This window comes from Papio anubis, chromosome 1 (genome assembly GCF_008728515.1).
Source record: "Papio anubis isolate 15944 chromosome 1, Panubis1.0, whole genome shotgun sequence".
Classification (NCBI taxonomy): Eukaryota; Metazoa; Chordata; class Mammalia; order Primates; family Cercopithecidae; genus Papio; species Papio anubis.
The window spans coordinates 180,911,489-180,929,258 of NC_044976.1; the positions used below are offsets into that span (position 1 = coordinate 180,911,489).

Below are 17,770 nucleotides of genomic sequence, written 5' to 3' on the forward strand. Positions count from 1 at the left end.
TCTCTCCCTCCCGGGTTCAAGCAATTCCCCTGCCTCAGCCTCCTGAGTAGCTGGGACTACAGGCACACAACACCATGCCCAGCTAATTTTCTGTATTTTAGTAGAGACGGGGTTTCACCATGTTGACCAGGATGGTCTCAATCTCCTGACCTTGTGATCTGCCCACCTTGGCCTCTCAAAGTGTTGGGATTACAGGCGTAAGCCACTGCACCCGGCCATATTCAGTAAAGACAATTCAAAGCCAAAACAAAATTGTGGTAATAGCAGAGTTATTTGTTTTTAATGTTTATTTAGTTTTTAATGTTTATTTTTACACTAAAACAGTGCAGCTGGGTCCAGGTCTCTGTAGTTCCACTGGAGGTGATGATATGTCTGATAATTATTTCTCTTAATTTCCCACAAAAGAAAAAAAGGGTGAGACTACCTCCATAGATCCAATCGGGCAGATTACCAAGATTCCAAGCTCCCAGGCAGGGCTGCTGTTAATAGCAGGGGACTCTGGCTTTCTCTCAGGCCAGAAAATGTATAATAATAATCAGTCCATTCCCAGGCCATTGTAGAAACCTGCTGGCTACTCTCATGGGGTGATCCAGTCCTACCTGCAGGGTCATAGTCATGGTGCCCATGATATTCAAAGCTCTTGTACAATAATGTTCCCAGGAGGAGATGAATGAGAAAGGCCATTTTATGAGGTATTGAGGTTCCCTTCATATGGTGTTCAAGTGGAGGCTGGGGGCTCAAGTCCAAGGCATTGCAGAAGACAGTTCCTGCTCTGGATGAAAAGATTCCTTCCTGCTTTGAGCATCTCCAACTAGTTGCAAATCATCATTGACAAATGGAATGTAGGGAAGTGTTGTGTCATGAGACAAGCTGTATTTAAAGTCAACTGTGATAAAACGGTCCATCAAAAGAGGCTGAACTCTGACAGTCTTTCTGGAGCCAAAGAACAAAGAACATTTTGTGGCTCCTATGTTGCTGCCATAAATGCTCAATCCCATTTCCCTCGTGTATGTTGTGGGTGTAGTCAGGAGCTTCAAGCACTGGGTTTGAGTCTATGGAGGACAGAGGAGAACATGGCTCCTACAGGAAGGAGAACTGGAAAAGAGGGATCTGCAATCATCGATCTGGTGTCGGAAGGTACATGGCTCCATTTTGCTCTGAAAAGAAAGAGGTTTTTAGTCAGATTACAAGAATGTTTCCTCACAGCTCAAAAATAAAGTATGCAGTGTTCAGCAAAATCTGAGAAACAGGCATTGACAGTTTTAGCCTGCTTTGTCAAGATTCTCTTAGTACTTGACAAACTTTAGCTCAAATCTGTAAACTCTATAAGATAAAAAGCAGGAACTCAATTATTGAGAGAGATGTCATTGTAAGAAAAATTTTGTTTGTTTCATTATCATTTATTGGATGAGGATTAGTGCTGTACTTCATCTATAAAGAAAACATTAACGACCCATTAACTAACTCTCTGAGCTGATTTTCTTTTCTTTTTCTTTTCTTTTCTTTTTTTTTTTTGAGACGGAGTCTCGCTCTTATTGCCCAGGCTGGAGTGCAATGGAGCAATCTTTGTTCACTGCAACCTCCGCCCCCTGGGTTCAAGCGATTCTCCTCTCAGCCTCCTGAGTAGCTGAGATTACAGGCATGTGCCACCACGCCCAGCTAATTTTTTTAAAAAAATATTTTCAATAGAGGCAGGGTTTCTCCATATTGGCCAGGCTGATCTCAAACTCCTGACCTCAAGTGATCTGCCTGCCTCAGCCTCCCAAAGTGCTGGGATTACAAGTTGTGAGTCACCATGCCCAGCCTCTGAGCTGAGTTTCTAGTAAAGGGGTTGGTTTTACTTTGATCTAACAACATGCTTTTGTACAGTTATCACCTGAATTGGAGTTGAGGTCTATGTCTATGAAGGAAAACCAACCTTCTGGTCCACTTTGGGTTCAAAGCATGGTCTCATCAGTACTATCCTGTGATCAATTTGAGCAATTAGTGAAGCCAGAGGCAGGAGATAACCTTACCAGGCTCTGTTGTAAGCTCTATGACAACATGGATCCTGTCTGTCTTGTTCATTGTTATATCCCAGCAACCAGTACAGTGCCTGGAGCACAGTAGGTCAATAATGTATACTTATTGAATGAATTTATGTTATTCCACATTATCAAGAGCCTATATATCTCCTACTTCTCCTCCTCTTTTCCTTACTCTAAGTCCCATTATCTGAAGGTATCTACTCTTACACATTTAATGTTTTGAAAAATGAATTTACAAGGAAAAGGACTTTCATATGCTTGGGATGAAAGAATGGTGGTCAAAATGGGAAAACTGACTGAAGTCTTGAAACAAAGGGCACTGCCTCAGAAGTCAATAGTAATTAATAATAAAAAGATGGTTTGGAAAAAGACAAATCAGGATCCCCATATCTTCTCTGACCCAACTTCTAGGGGGCAGTTCCCCTGGACAGATGTTGTACTATTTTGTTGATGTCAGGCATCACCTATGAAAAGAGACCACTCTCCCTGCAAGCTTTATCCATGCTTTGTGTCCCCTACGTGGCGGGAGGGTTGTCCCGGATCCTTCTGTGATCCCAGCCTGACAGCCAAGCCATTTCTGAATGGAGCATGGAGCAGCAGGTGCAGAAAATAAAACTCTGGAGAGGCGCAGGAGAGTCTGCAGTCCCCTGGGTCCCTTTCATGTGCCTCTCACCTCGGGGCCTTCTTCTCCAGACTAGAACACCAACTCCAGCCAGCACAATGACAAGGATAATGGACCCAGAGACAGCTTTCATTACGAGAGGGATGGTTTCTGATTCTGAAAGCAAGCAAATAAGAAAAAATTCACAAGTCCCTTCTGTGTTAACTTTCTGGGACTTTTGTCCCTGTGATCATCAGGAAACCCAACACCATTTTCCTTACTGTTGCTTCTCACTCATCAATCTGACTGCTAATGGAATATGTGCTTGTGTTTTCTTGTGTTAATTTTTTTTTTTTTTTTTTTTTTTTTTTGAGACAGGGTCTCACTCTGTTGTTCAGGTGGAAGTGCAGTGGTGCCATTACAGCTCACTGCAGCCTTGACCTCCTGGGCTCAAGCGATCCTCCCACCTTAGCCTCCTGAGTAGCTGGGACTACAGGTGCATGCCATCATGCCCAGGAGTGAGCCACTGTGCCTGGATTGTGTTTGATTTTTTTTTTTTTTTTTTTGAGATGGAGTCTCGCTCCCTTCACACAGGCTGGAGTACAGTGGTGCGATCTCGGCTCACTGCAATCTCCACCTCCCAGGTTCAAGCAATTCTCCTGCCTCAGCCTCCGGAGTAGCTGGGATTACAGGTGTGCACCACCACGCCTGGTTAATTTTTGTATTTTTAGTAAAGATGGGGTTTCACCATGTTGGCCAGGCTGGTCTCAAACTCCTGACCTAAAGTGATCCACCTGCCTCAGCCTCCCAAAGTGCTGGGATCACAGGTGTGAGCCACTGCTCCCGTTCGTGTTTAATTTTTAAATCTTTAATTTGTAATGTGGTAAATAGCAATAGCTATAAAACCCACATCAACAAAAGTTCTCTGGGGTCCTCAATAATTTTTTTAATAGTATGAAGGCGTCCTGGTTCTAAAAAGTGTGAGAACCACTTATTTAAAAGACCCATTCTAAGGCACACTGGGTGAGGCAGTGATCTATCCTCCCTTCCCCTCCCTGGCAGGGAGCATGGCTTCCTGCTCTCCCCTTTCTCTAGGCTCTCCCCAGACAGCCACGATCCCCGTCCTTACCCTGGGGGACCTGAAGAACCATATGGACACCGCAGTGCTCCACATGGCAGGAGTAAAGGTTGCTGCTCTTAGGATCAAGCTCAACTGATGCCCACGTCTGATAGGTTCCATCCCCACTGGGAAGAATGTCTCCATAATCCATTTCTTGGACAATTTCTTCCCCGTTTTTCATCCATGTCATGTAAATTTCTGGGGGGTAAAAGCCATAAGCTTTGCAGAAGAGAGTTGTAACCCCTGGGAAAGTTTCTTTGCGATTCACTCTGACCAGTGGGGGCTCTAGGAAAAAGAAGCTAAAGTTAAATCAAAGTGCCTTATGTACTAAGCGTATAATATTAGAACTTGGCAACTGGCTTTCCTAATTTTTCTTTATTGCAGAAAACTTCTAAAGCTAAGAATGACCCAGAACTCAGGTTCATCAACAACAAACTTATTTATGTGTACCTGCCACAATGGCAAGGTGATAGGTAGTGAAGAATGTGGATTTGGGCCATGCTCCATCCTCTAAGGGGGGAAAGTCATACAGCTTTGACTGTTTGTAAAGTGTGCTGGGGTTGTTTACTAGTAACCTTTGAAATACCTTTATGTGTCAAGGAAAACTGACCCACAAAACGTGTAAGTGACTGTTCCCTATAAGTAAGTCAGTAATGGACTGGAGATTAGAACTCCTTCTTCTCAGCTCTGTGTTTAGTGCACGTAAATAACACAGCTATCCCTACTCAGTTTTGGCTCCGAATTGCCTTGTGTACTTGGGCTGGCATTTTGATGACTGCCATCAGGCACAAACATAGGTAGTAGATCGTGCCATGGTTGTGCCTTCAAAGAAACTGATATCATAGAAGGGCTCCAGCAGTGACACCAAAGAAGTATCCACGTGTGGCCTTGCTTCCTGGTGACTACTCTGTTAATTTGCCATACAATCCTGTCCTTAATGTTTCTTGCTGAAATTGGGTCATGCAGCCATACTGAGACCAAAGACACTATCTGGGGGGACTGCTTCCCGCTCATCTCTGACTTGCCTCCTGACTCCCTTATCATCGGCCAATCCAATACGGAGAAGAGCCTTTACTCCAACAATGCTTTCCTTGTCTCTTTACCAAGGCATGATATTTGGTAGCAGAAGAAGGCTTTCCAACATTAAAAGTAAAATAAATGCTACTAGGAGGGACTGAGCTTTTTGACAGGGCCTGTAAGAAATGAATCCAATATCCTTTTCTAGGAGTGCTTTTTATTTTTTTGTTTGTTTTTTTAGGAGTGTGTTTTGACCAAAAGGTTGAAAATCCATTAGGACACTGAATGTAGATAGAGGCCTGGAGAGGGGAGCTTCCCATACTCTTCCCACACACATTTTATCTAGGAGTTTCCTGGAGTGTCATACAGACATGATTAATTTTGAATAACAAGATCATACATGGAAAGTTCTGTATGAACTAAAAGTTGACCAACTGAATCATATCTTTAAGGTGTAAGAGGAATTCTTTGCTGAAAGGAATCTTATCATTAGTACCTTTTTTTTTTTTTTTTTTTTAAATAGCATCTTGCTCTGTGACCTCGGCTGATCATGATCATGGCTCACCGCAGCCTTGACCTTCCAGGCTCAAGAGATCCTCCCACCTCAGCCTCCTGAGTATCTGGGACTACAGGCATGTGCCCCATGCTCAGCTTTTTTTTTTTTTTTCTAATAGAGATTGGTTCTCACAATGTTACCCAGGCCAGTCTTAAACTCCTGGCCTCAAGCAATCCTCCTGCCTCAGCCTCCCAAAGTGCTAGGATTACAGGCGTGAGCCACCATGCCCAACCTCATTAATCCTTTAGTAAAACAGAGACCCTCTGTTTGTCCTGGTAAATCCAGATTTTTACTCCTACTGGTGGTGTGTGAGCCCTTTGTTAACTAAACAGTTTGTAAGACTTGTTCTATCGCCTAAAGAATTTCCCAGCTTATCACTGACGGAAGAATTTGCCTCAATAGACCCCCCCAAAACAAGGTGCCCTTGGAGGTACTCCACTCTGTCAAGACAAGGGGAACTGTCAAATCTTGTCAAGATGCTGCTCAAAAGTAACCAGGGAAAGTTCTCATGGGGGCTCTAGCCAATATCACAATAGGCCAACTAAAGAGATGGCTTTCAGGATACAGTCGATATAACCTAGATTAAAAGAGTTACATATGGAAACAGTTGTTCAGGCAATGTGGGAATGAGGCCTTCTCTTTCTCTTTACCTGTTCTTTGTAGGGTGTCGTTTCCATACTCCAGGAATCTCTTTAGCCAGGCAATACATTCTTTTTCCAGCCAATTCTTTTGATATCGCAACTCATGCTGATTGGCCTCCCATGCCCGCTTGACGGTGTGAGCCACATTATCCACAGCCAGCCAGGAGAGGCTGTCTTTATTGAAGATCAGGAAATCCTGCCCGTCATATGCATACTGCAGAAATCCTGTGGTGCTTCCATCCTCCAGCAGCTCACAGCCAATCATTCTCTGGTAAGTGTGAGACCCTGGAACACACATGCAAGCCCAGAGGGGTCCACACAGGGACAGAGGTGGACTCTCAAGTGCTGGGAGTGGGGGCATGGCTGGAAGCATCCTCTGGTCTACAGTATGTCACCCTCCAGGCCTGCCGTGGCATCACTGAGTCCCCAGGAGGTCCCTCTTATGGAAGCCCACCTGACAGCAGGTATCTGTGAAGTATATACTGCCTGTCAAAGGAGTGTGCTAATTCCCACCTTGGGGAATTATCCTGTAATGGGAATGACTGATAAGCTTTGTGGCTATTCTGAGTGCAGTGGAGGAGGGAGAGAGATAGAGGAGCCAGAAATACCCCTGGGAAAGTTACTGTCATTACGCATAAGCAAGTCACTAGGCCTGGCTACCAGGAAGTGAGATACAGAATAGGCAAATTTAGAATGGGAAAGGAGATGCATATCAGAAGCCTGAGTGGAAATGGGATGTGGATACGAATACAGAGATGGGGAAGAGTGGGTAGGACAAATGACAGAGTGATCCTGGGGGAGAGAGGGACAGTTCAGAAGATGCACAGGCAGATGGGAATCCCTAAACTCCACCAACTGGATTTCCCAGGTTTTGCCTAAAGCCACAGCAGGTGCAGGTCAGCATTGCTCATTGGAGGTCAGCCCAGGGCCCTCTGCAGGGTGGGGGAAGCGTCCATCTCTGCCGCATGCACACCTGAGTGATTGTAGTGCCTCTGCAGGCGCTTCAGTTCCACCTTGAACGTCTGCTGCCAGCCCCTCAGCAGCTGAGTGTACCTCTCCCAGTGATCAGGCGCGAGGTTCTCTGCCATCCATGGGGCCCGCGGCTCCTTCTGCCGAGTGACACTGTCATATGTGGTGATAGGCTGTGAGTCCACATACCCAACTGAAATAAATTCAGGGACCCCATGGCCAGGATCCGAAACGCCCAGGCGAAAATATCTCAGAGAGTGCGTCCCTGGGAAGGAAGCAAAGAAGGAAGACATGTAGGGTCCCAGACTATCCAGATTCTTCAACTGCATTCATTTAGCCCCACACGAGTGCTCCCTACTCAGCTATACCCAGGCCTCCAGGCCCCAGCTGCCATTTTCGCTTACAGAACCACAGAACCCAGGAACCAGGGCCTGGACAAGAACAGAGCTCCAGCCCAGTGACTTGGAGCCTTTCTTGTTCAGGTTTGCAAATGCAGGATGGAATTTTATAGGTAATCTCAACTTGTAGACAAAATATAGAGTGCTGCTCTGGTTGTAGGGGGAAGGGGGAAGAACACTCACTGGGGATACAGGGGGAGCTGTCCCTGCAGGAACCCTCGAGAACTCTGAAGGCTTGAAAACCCTGATAACGCAGACCTCTTCTTTTACCGAAGAATCCTCTGGTGAATAAATGAGGACCCTCACTCCACCTGTGTGTGTGCACATGTGGGCATATACACACAGGCACACAAACACATGCATGCATACACCAGGTCATTCAGAACAAGAACTCTCCTATGGACTCCGGGTTCCTGAGAATGTTTTATTTTTATTTATTTATTTATTTTGAGACGGAGTCTTGCTCTGTCGCCCAGGCTGGAGTGCAATGGCACGATCTCTGTTTACCGCAACCTCCGCCTCCTGGGTTCAAGTGATTATCCTGCTTCAGCCTCCCACGTAGCTGAGATTACAGGCACATACCACCACGCCTGGCTAATTTTTTGTAGTTTTAGTAGAGACGGTGTTTCATCATGTTGGCCAGGCTGGTCTCGAACTCCTGACCTCATGATCTGCCAACCTTGGCCTCCCAAAGTGCTGGGATTATAGGCATGAGCCACCGCGCCCAGTCGAAATTTACTTATTCACCTAATTTAATTCATTTATGCTTTTGAGACAGAGTCTCGCTCTGTCGCCCCGGCTGGAGTGCAGTAGCGCAATCTCAGCTCACTGCAACCTCTGCCTACCGGGTTGAAGCAATTCTCTGCCCCAGCCTCCAGAGTAGCTGGGATTACAGGCGCCCGCCACCATGCCCGGCTAATTTTTTTTGTATTTTTAGTAGAGACGGGGTTTCAACGTCTTGTCCAGGCTGATCTTGAACTCCTGACCTCGTGATCCACCCACCTTGGCCTCCCAAAGTGCTGGGATTACAAGCGTAAGCCACCACGCCTGGCCTATTTATTTTATTTACTTTTTTTTTTTTTTTTTTTTATGTTTTTGAGAGAGAATCTCACTCTGTCGCCCAGGCTGGAGTGCAGTGGTGTGATCTCGGCTCACTACAACCTCCACCTCCCAGGTTCAAGTGATTCTCCTGCCTCAGCCTCCTGAGTAGCTGGGACTACAGGCACGTGCCACCATGCCCAGCTAATTTTTGTATATTTTTAAAGTAGAGATGGGGTTTCACCATATTGACCAGGCTGGTCTCAAACTCCTGACCTCGTGATCTGCCTGCCTTGGCCTCCCAAAGTGCTGGGATTACACGTGTGAGCCACCACGCCCAGCCTATTTATTTATTTGAGACAGAGTCTCACTCTGTCACCCAGGCTGGAGTGCAGTGGTGTGAACTTGGCTTACTGCAACCTCTGCCTCCTGGGTTCAAGTGTTTCTCCTGCCTCAGCCTACTGAGTAGCTGGGATTACAGGTACGCACCACCATGCCCAGCTAATTTTTGTAGTTTTAGTAAAAACAGGGTTTACCATGTTGGTCAGGCTGGTCTCGAACTCCTGACCTCATGATCTGCCCACCTCGGCCTCCCAAAGTGCTGGGATTACAGGCGTGAACCACTGTGGCCAGCCGAATTTTTTTTTTTTTTTTAAGCACAGTGCTTTTCCTATTATGTCAAACCACCTCTGTTAACCATTTTCTCATTCTTTTTCCACTTTTTCTTCTTACTAGTTACAAGGATTGTAATAAGGGTTAAAAGTAAACCAAAATGGAACAAAACTGCTTGGCCCTCTCTGCTGCTGCCACGCCGAACTTCTCTCAGCTTGTCCAAGAAGCTTAGGGCCTGACAAAGTGCTTTCAAGATAGCATTATGGGTGGTGGTATGGGATCCAAGCTGGTGTGGGCCTTCAGGAGAGACTTCCAGAGAAGGTGACGTCTTAGGGAGGTCTCAGGGACAGGTAGGAGGTGACTAGGCAGAGGAGCTGGGAGGGGATACAGGAGGGAGGGCAGGGGGAGCAGGGCAGAGACCACATGTGCAAGCAGGAGGCGCGAGAAGGCGGGGCGTGCATGGGAACCAGATGGCCTAGGAAGGCTGGAGCACAGTGTCAGGCGTCTTGGGGAGAGGCAGTGCCTGGGAGGTGGAGCCCAGGCTGAGAAAGCTAAGCACCCTATGCCACGCACGAAAGCTGGCAAATAGAAGGCATGCAGCCGCAATGGCTTTCTTCCCCTACTCTGCCTGCTGGTGTCTGCAGATGCCCATGTCCAAGCCTTTTGTCCTGTTATCTCCTGCTATTCTAACCCATCTAAATCCTTCCCAGTCCTCAAAACCCATCTCCAAAAACATTTCCAGGATCATCCCTAAAATTTCATGGCTGAGTCGAGATGACAGATGGAGGCTCACATACCAGAGATCCAGATATTTAAAAGGAATAAATCAATCTAACAAACTGTGAAATATGTTCTATCCCCCTACCTTGAGAGACTGCCCTTTGTATGGCTTTGAAGGCCAAGTTCAAATTTAAAAATCTCACGCTGTGTGAAATTCTGGGCCTGAATGGGGCAGCACAGAGAAAGCTGGTTTCTCCCGCCAGTCCCTAGCCCTCAGCCTGTGACTCACCTCTTCTTTTTCCTGTTTCTTGCTCCTTCCAGCACTGCCAAGGGCCTCCCACAATTAAACACCTCCACTTTTTTATTCAGGCTCAGTCCACAAACTGCCTCTTGTCTGAACTTGTCCTGGACTTAAGTGATCCTCCCACCTCTTGACCACCCCTCGGGCCTAGCAGGGCCCTCAAGGGCAGCCAGTCCACCCTTAGGAGGATGGGCCATGTGAGAGTTTGTTGTGTAAACCTCATCAGCTCTGAGTTAGCTGAGTGGGGAACTCTAGGTTCCTGGGTGCCTGGAGTCTGGTCTAGAGTGGAGGGGCCCAGACACAGGGTGACCACCTCCCCTCAGCCTCACACATTCCTTGCTCTGTGGGGAGGGATGTGGGTAGTAGAGGGCCAGAGTGGGGCTCTCTGAATGTGGGGCCATATCCGCAGGCTTCTCTTGCCTGTGTCTAACAGCTGTACTACACAACACTTCCCCAAAGTCTTTCCAGATTGCTCAACCTGCTGCTGCCATCACCTTTAGGACCTCCCCTACATTCGGATCTTCTAACACGGCCCTTGCCACTATAGAGAACCTTGCAAGGGTGAATACCACTTAATGATATTCATTCCTTCCTCTTCATTTATAAGCATATAGTTAAGAAAAAAGATCAGGCTGGGCGCGGTGGCTCATGCCTGTAATCGCAGCATTTTGGGAGGCTGAGGCGGGTGGATCACGAGGTCAGGAGATCGAGACCATCCTGGCTAACACGGTGAAACCCCGTCTCTACTAAAAATACAAAAAAATTAGCCAGGCGTTGTGGCGGGTGCCTGTAGTCCCAACTACTCAGGAGGCTGAGGGCAGAAGAATGGTGTGAACCCGGGAGACGGAGCTTGCAGTGAGCCGAGATCGTGCCACTGCACTCCAGCCAGGGCAACAGAGAGAGACTCTGTCTCAAAAAAAAAGAAAAAAAGAAAAAAGATCAGATGACAACAACAACAACAACAAAATCAGCTCACAAAATAGTTAAATAGTTGGGTTAGCTTCTGTGCAAGCAAGTTGGTTTATATTTTTCTTCTCTCTAAAACTGCTTATGAAATAACTCATAACGTGCAGGTTATCTTTTAGAATTGACCACCCCAAGGCCAGGGTACCCTTACCTTGCCTACTAGGAGAAACAGGAGGCCCTGAGAGGTGTCTCCCAGAGCAACTGATTGTACTAGTTATTGTATGTGTGTGCGTATGTGTGTGTGTGTGTGTGTGTGTGTGAGAGACAGGGTTTTGCTCTGTTGCCCAAGCTGGAGTGCAGCGGCATGATCACAGCTCACTGGAGCCTTGAATTCCTGGGCTGAAGTGGTCCTCTCACCTCAGCCTCCTGAGTAGCTGGGACTACAAGCACATGTCACCACTTCTTTTTAATAGAGATAGGGTCTATGTTGCCCAGGCTGGTCTTAAATTCCTGGCCTTAAGTGATCCTCCCACTGTGGCCTCCCAAAGTGCTGGGATTAGAGACATGAGCCACCATGCCCAGCAACTGATTGTACCTGTTCTGTAAAATCGTTGTTAGCACTTCTTTCTCCCTGTTGCTGGAGCTGGGGTGTAGCAGTTTGGTAGGGTTCAGAGTAGGTATCCCCGCCCCATGGGCTCCTCCCTTGCAGGTGTTATCCCACATGTTAGCTACAATACTGAACGGGATGGAGGCTGGCCTCCCACAGGCTGGGGCAGCATAAGGTCCCAATGTCCCTCTGTGTTGCTTTGACCTTTTACTTCCCTCTTCCCTTCCTGTGGTGGGTAGGGGCTTGGGTTGGGAGGGAAGACAGTGGAAGCCTCTGGGGTGGTCATGAGAGCCTCTTCATAAAAGTGTTGGTTCTTATGCAAACAAGAACCAGAGATTGCATCAGAGCATGAGTTCTGTTGTAAAACCAATAGCTACCAGATTCTGCCTTCTGTTTCCCTCTGCTTACTACCTTCTATCTGCTTCTCAATCTTAAAGCACTTAAGAACAGGGACATAGCTTTTTTCCTTTGTATTTCCTGCAAAGCTTAGCACAGGGAGCTTGGCACATGGTAGTAGCTTGGTAAATATTTGGTGAATTAAATTGTTGGTAAAACACTTTATTTCTGTGGTTTGGAATAATGAAATATGCTGAAATGAGTATGAATCTATTTAACCTGGATCTTTTTTGAGACATAGTCTCGCTCTGTCGCCCAGGCTGGAGTGCGGTGGCCTGATCTCGGCTCACTACAACCTCTGCCTCCCTGGTTCAAGCAATTTTCCCTGCCCCAGCCTCCCAAGTACCTGGGATTACAGGCACCCACCATCATGCCCGGTTAATTTTTGTATTTTTTTTAGTATAGACGGGGCTTCGCCATGTTGGTCAGGCTGGTCTTGAACTCCTGACCTCAGGTGATCTACCTGCCTTGGTCTCCCAAAGTGCTGGGATTACATGCATGAGCCACTGCACCCGGCCTAAAATACACACACACACACACACACACACGGTTTTTTTTGTTTTTGTTTTTGTTTTGAGACGGAGTCTCGCTCTGTTGCGCAGGCTGGAGTGCAGTGGCGCGATCTCGGCTCACTGCAACTTCCGCCTCCCAAGTTCACGCCATTCTCCTGCCTCAGCTTCCCGAATAGCTGGGACTACAGGCGCCTGCCACAACACCCGGCTAATTTTTTTGTATTTTTGGTAGAGACGGGGTTTCACTATGTTAACCAGGATGGTCTCGATCTCCTGACCTCGTGATCCACCCGCCTCAGCCTCTCAAAGTGCTGGGATTACAGGCGTGAGCCACCGTGCCCAGCCCCTAAAAAATATTTTTGATTTGGCTGGGCGCAGTGGCTCAAACTGTAATCCCAGCAATTTCAGAGGCTGAAGCAGGCGGATCACCTGAGGTCAGTAGTTCAAGACCAGCCTGACCAACATGCAGAAACCCCGCCTCTACTAAAAATACAAAATTAGCCGGGTGTGGTGGCGCATGCCTGTAATCCCAGCTACTCAGGAGGTGAGGCAGGAGAATCGCTTGAACCTAGGAAGCAGAGGTTGCAGTGAGCCGAGATCGTGCCACTGCACTCCAGCCTGGGCAACAAGAGCAAATTTTTTTTTTCTCCATTTCAAAAAAAAAATTATTTTTGATTCAAGGGAAGGCTGGTGAATGGAGAGTTGAACTGCAATCTAGGATCTGCAAAAAGTACTCTATATATACTATATATATATATATATGCAAATCTGCAATTGATTTTGAAATAGCTCTATTTTTTCACATCTGGAAAGTTTTGTGGCTACTCTGGAGGAATGCAACTGTCTAAAGGAGGAGGCCCCAAAAGGAGGAACAAGTTGTGAATATTAGTTCTCACACTTCCTTAATATTCATTTGTATATCCAGTGCTTTTTCTGTGACAGCCACTCTTCTAGGCCCTAAGCTTGTACCAGACCAAACAGATAAAAATGTCTGCCCTCTTAGTGGGGGGAAGGGGAGAGGACAGACTACAAAATAAAATATATAATTTTTTTAAAGTACAGTGGAGAAAAATAAAACTGCAAAGAGGAATGGGCAACACTATTTAAAAAAGGAAGGCCTGTTAAGGAAGGTCTCCCACAAAGCTGAATTCTGAGCAAGTGCCTGCAAGGAGTTGGGGAGACAGGCAGGTATCTGGGGACAGCAGTCTGGGCAAGAAGGGCCATGCCAAGGCCCCAGGAAAGAACATGCCTGGCACATTCCAGGAGCAGCACAAAGGCTTGTGGCTGGAGTTGAGGGAGTGAGGGGAAAAGAAAGAGGGAGGAATCACTTCCATAGTTATTCATGGGGAAAAAAAACCCACAGAGAGCAGACTCCAGGCAGAGAATGTGGAAGGAGAAAAAAGCAGGAAGAAAAAAAAGATGCTGTGTTGCTGAGCTAAGCTGGGTTGGTGTAGAACACCCCCTGGAATCTGGGTTTTCTATTTTTATGATCTCTGGGGTCTACATTCCTGGTAGATGCCAACAAGCAAAAAAACCTCCAGTATTAACAACTTGGGGCATTAGTGCCCAATAGCAGGATTTATTGCAGGTAAGTATCACCAGCATCATCTCCAAACATAATATTTACAATTCATGTAACTTTGCCTTCTGACAAAAATGTAATTTTCATAAGAATTTACATTATCTGAAGTTAAAAGAGGTAGATAGAGAGAAATACGATCTGTTGAAAATACTGTCCAAGTAAGTATTGTGTCTTTTTTTTTTTTTTTTTTTTTTTTTGAGACATAGTCTCACTCTGTCACCCGGGCTGGAGTGCAGTGGCACGATCTCTGCTCACTGCAACCTCTGCCTCCCAGGTTCAAGCGATTCTTCTGCCTCAGCCTCCCAAGTAGCTGGGATTACAGGTGTCTGCTACTACACCCAGCTAATTTTTTTGTATTTTTAGTAGATATGTGGTTTCACCATGTTGGCCAGGCTGGTCTTGAACTCCTGCCTCATGATTCCCCCTGCCTTGACCTCCCAAAGTGCTGGGATTACAGGTATGAGGCACTGTGCCTGGCTGTGTCTTTCCTTTTTTTTTTTTTTTTTTCAACTTCAATCTAATTCTGATTCTTGGTTTTGAAACAGTTGTTCTCCACCAGCCAGCCTTGACTTCAAAGTCCAGGCCCCGAAAGGCTGGACTTGCTCCGTCAGTCACACCCATCCACCACTGGTTCAGCCCAGCGTGGCTCTGATCCAGGACATCACAGCCTTCTCCTCTTCATTTGCCATGGGCCCAGTTACCCATCTGGTGCCTCCACAGGAACAAGTCATGCTTGCTCCTGGCTGGGCTTTTAAAATGTTACCTCTGCTGTGGTGGGAAGTTGATTGACACATGTTCAGTCAATAACTCACAACAGAAAAGATGAGGAAAAGTCCAGGTACCCTCTCTCTCATAGTACATTAAACCTTGTGATAATTTATATCCGACCAGGATTTGTGGCAGAGACAATCAGATTTCGAATCATTTGGAAAGGCCAATATTTGACCTACAAAAATGGTAATTTCATATCATTTGATCTAATCTTCCATTTCTCTTTTCTTGCCCTAATAATTTTGAAATTAAGTCTCTCTCTCCCTTTCGATGAACAGATCGTCAGCACCAACTCACTTATTAAGCTGAAATATACAATTTAGAATTTGGTCTTCTGTCTAAGCCAGTCAAGCTACTTCTCAAAGGGCATCTCCTGCCCCGTCTCATCAGCTTCTGACAGATAGTGCTGGAGAACCAGAACAACACAACCAAACAGCTCTTAGGCCAGGTGCAATGGCTACTTGATAGTTCTAAATCATGTTCCCTTTAACCTGTCTGTTAACCAGTTGGGCCATTCTTACAAAAGAATGTGAAAATCACTGGATTGTAAAATAATTGATAAAGTATTTTCACACATTCATCCATGAGGGCAATTTTTTTTCTTTCTTTCTTTTCTTTTCTTTTTTTTTTTTTTTTTTTTTAGACAGAGTCTCACTGTGACACCCAGGCTGGAGTGCAATGGCATGATCTTGGCTCACTGCAACCTCCGCCTCCCGGGTTCAAGCGATTCTCCTGCCTCAGCCTCCCGAGTAGTTGGGATTATAGGCGCCCACTACCACACTCAGCTAATTTTTCTATTTTTAGTAGAGACGGGGTTTCACCATGTTGGTTAGGCTGGTCTCGAACTCCTGACCTCAGGTGATCCACCCGCCTCAGCCTCCCAAAGTGTTGGGATTACAGGCGTGAGCCACTGCACCCAGCCTCATGTGGGTAATTCTTATCTATTTAGTGTCTATTATGTACAAGGAATTCAAGTCAATGTTAAGAAGAGAAGAACAAATCAGATACCAGCCCTTTCCTCCAGGAACTTACAGTATTACTGGGGAGCTAAAGCACATAACAAATGCAATGCCACCACACACAGCAACAAGCAGCAAGTGCCAGAAAAGAATACCAATGGAGTGCTCCAGCCAGTCGGAGAAGAGAGACCGTGGTCCCATGAGAAGGGATCCACTGGGAAATGTTCCAAGGAGAAGGTGGCAGATCAGATGGGCTTTCAATGAGGCATAAAGGGCAGCAGCATCTTAATCATCGTCATCACAACTGCATTTGTTTCTTGAGCACGTACCTCGTGTTAGGTACCATTCTAAGTCCTTAATAAACACGGGTTTCACTTATTCTTCTAACAAACCTTTGAGGTAGGTCTTATAATTCCAACCCACAGATAGAAAATAGGTGCAGAGAGGCCGGGTATGGTGGCTCACACCTGTAATCCCAGCACTTTGGGAGGCCAAGGCGGGTGGATCACCTGAGGTCAGGAGTTCAAGACCAGCCTGGCCAACATGGAGAAATCCTGTCTCTACTAAAATTACAAAAAATTAGCTGGGTGTGGTGGCGCATGCCTGTAATCCCAGCTACTCGGGAGGCTGAGGCAGGAGAATCGCTTGAACCCCAGAGGCGGAGGTTGCAGTGAGCCGAGATCGTGCCGTTGTACTCTAGCCTGGGCAAAAAGAGCAAAACTCCATCTCAAAACAAAGAAAAAGAAAAGAAAAGAAAACAGGTGCAGAGATATTAATTGCCCAAGATCATCCTTAGAATCCATAAGTGAAGGAACCAGGAATCACACTGTGATCTCTCCATGGGAAGTCCCTCTACCTTAAGACTACCCAACTCTCCCTAGTGTAGGGGGCGCCTCCTAGGCCAGGCTGTCTCAGGCTTCCAGCCCCTGGATTATCACTGCTCTCTCCCGCCCCCTTGTGTCAAGGATGACTCACTGCCTCTGATTGCCCAGTCCCTGGGGCCACAGGCTCCAGACCTTCCTACACACAGGTGGCCGTGAGTCCTGATTGGATAACCAGGTCAACACAGTCTGATTATTTGCTGGCTCTCTCAAGCAGTCCAATGCCTTAATAAGGTCAAAATGATGATGATTCCTGGGAACTACTCTTTGGAATTTCGAGCATCGTGGGAATGAGGGGAGAAGTAGGTGGCGATGTTTTTAGTTAAGGGGACCTTTGGACACATCTCAGACCATGTTTATGGATGGTTCTATGTGCAGCAAGAACCATTAGTCCCCTCTCCTAATGACTTGTCTAACTACAGGAATTTACTGAAAGCATAAAAGTGGTGACTGTGACAAGTTTGGCTTGTGAGCTACTTTTCTAAGGCTACCCTTTTGAAGGTTGCCAGTGTCTCACTTCATATAGGTTTATTCTTTTCTGAATGTCCAGTAAGCACAGTCCTAGTTGCTGGAAGCACAGTCCTAGCTGCTGGAACACATGAAAGTCCCAGCCCTCTGAGCTAATTTCTAGACAGGAGATCGCCAATAAATGCATATATAATACAAGGTCAGGTGGAGATAAAGGTTATGAAGAAAAGTAAAGCAGAGAAAAGAGAGAGTGGAGAGGAGGCCTGATCTTTTAGATAGAGGGACCACAGCAGGTGGCATCTGAGCAGAGATGTGAACGGAGTAAGGAAGTGAGCCCTGTAGGACCATGTGGAGTTTTGGAAAAGGAATGAATGAGCTCTGCTGTCGTTTTTCCCTCAGTACTCTCTGTACACAATGATGACTATATGTCTCATGTCTCCCTGAAAATCCCAATTCTATAAATTTTAGTCTTCTAAAATGATCCTTTGAAGTTATAACAAAATGTGACTTAATATGTACACTCTTCAAAGATTTTCCCCAATAAATATAAATTCAGACATCAGAAAAAACATCCTTTGTCATCTGTTTCAATTTGAGTTCCCTAAAATAAGTGTTCAAAGAGTCATGTGTTCGATCTTTAACTTAGGTTCCTTCCCTCCAGTTCTTAGCAATACTGTGGGGTAGGAGG

The 17,770-nt window shown here is 46.2% G+C and overlaps 2 protein-coding genes across 5 annotated transcripts in view; one reads left to right on the forward strand and one right to left on the reverse strand.

Annotated features, from left to right (window-relative positions):
• Positions 1-252: 252 nt before the first annotated feature.
• Positions 253-17,770, reverse strand: part of LOC101021550 (major histocompatibility complex class I-related gene protein) — a 31,907-nt gene continuing 14,389 nt past the window's right edge. For 2 of the 4 annotated variants that reach the window (XM_017951663.3, XM_009192192.4), the window contains exons 2-6: positions 6,936-7,196; positions 5,972-6,247; positions 3,758-4,033; positions 2,701-2,805; positions 253-1,157 (exon numbers count right to left, since the gene is read on the reverse strand). In XM_017951663.3, coding sequence (XP_017807152.1) covers positions 1,117-1,157; positions 2,701-2,805; positions 3,758-4,033; positions 5,972-6,247; positions 6,936-7,050 — 813 coding nt within the window. In that variant the 5' untranslated portion in view covers positions 7,051-7,196 and the 3' untranslated portion in view covers positions 253-1,116. The remainder of the gene's footprint in view (positions 1,158-2,700; positions 2,806-3,757; positions 4,034-5,971; positions 6,248-6,935; positions 7,197-17,770) is intronic. The other 2 variants (XM_009192209.4, XM_017951666.3) reach the window with 2 other exon arrangements.
• The window catches only part of STX6 (syntaxin 6), a 99,373-nt gene continuing 87,787 nt past the window's right edge, over positions 6,185-17,770 (forward strand). Inside the window, exon 1 of the mRNA XM_021929941.2 lies at positions 6,185-6,233. The gene's annotated coding sequence lies outside the window, so the exon portion shown is untranslated. The remainder of the gene's footprint in view (positions 6,234-17,770) is intronic.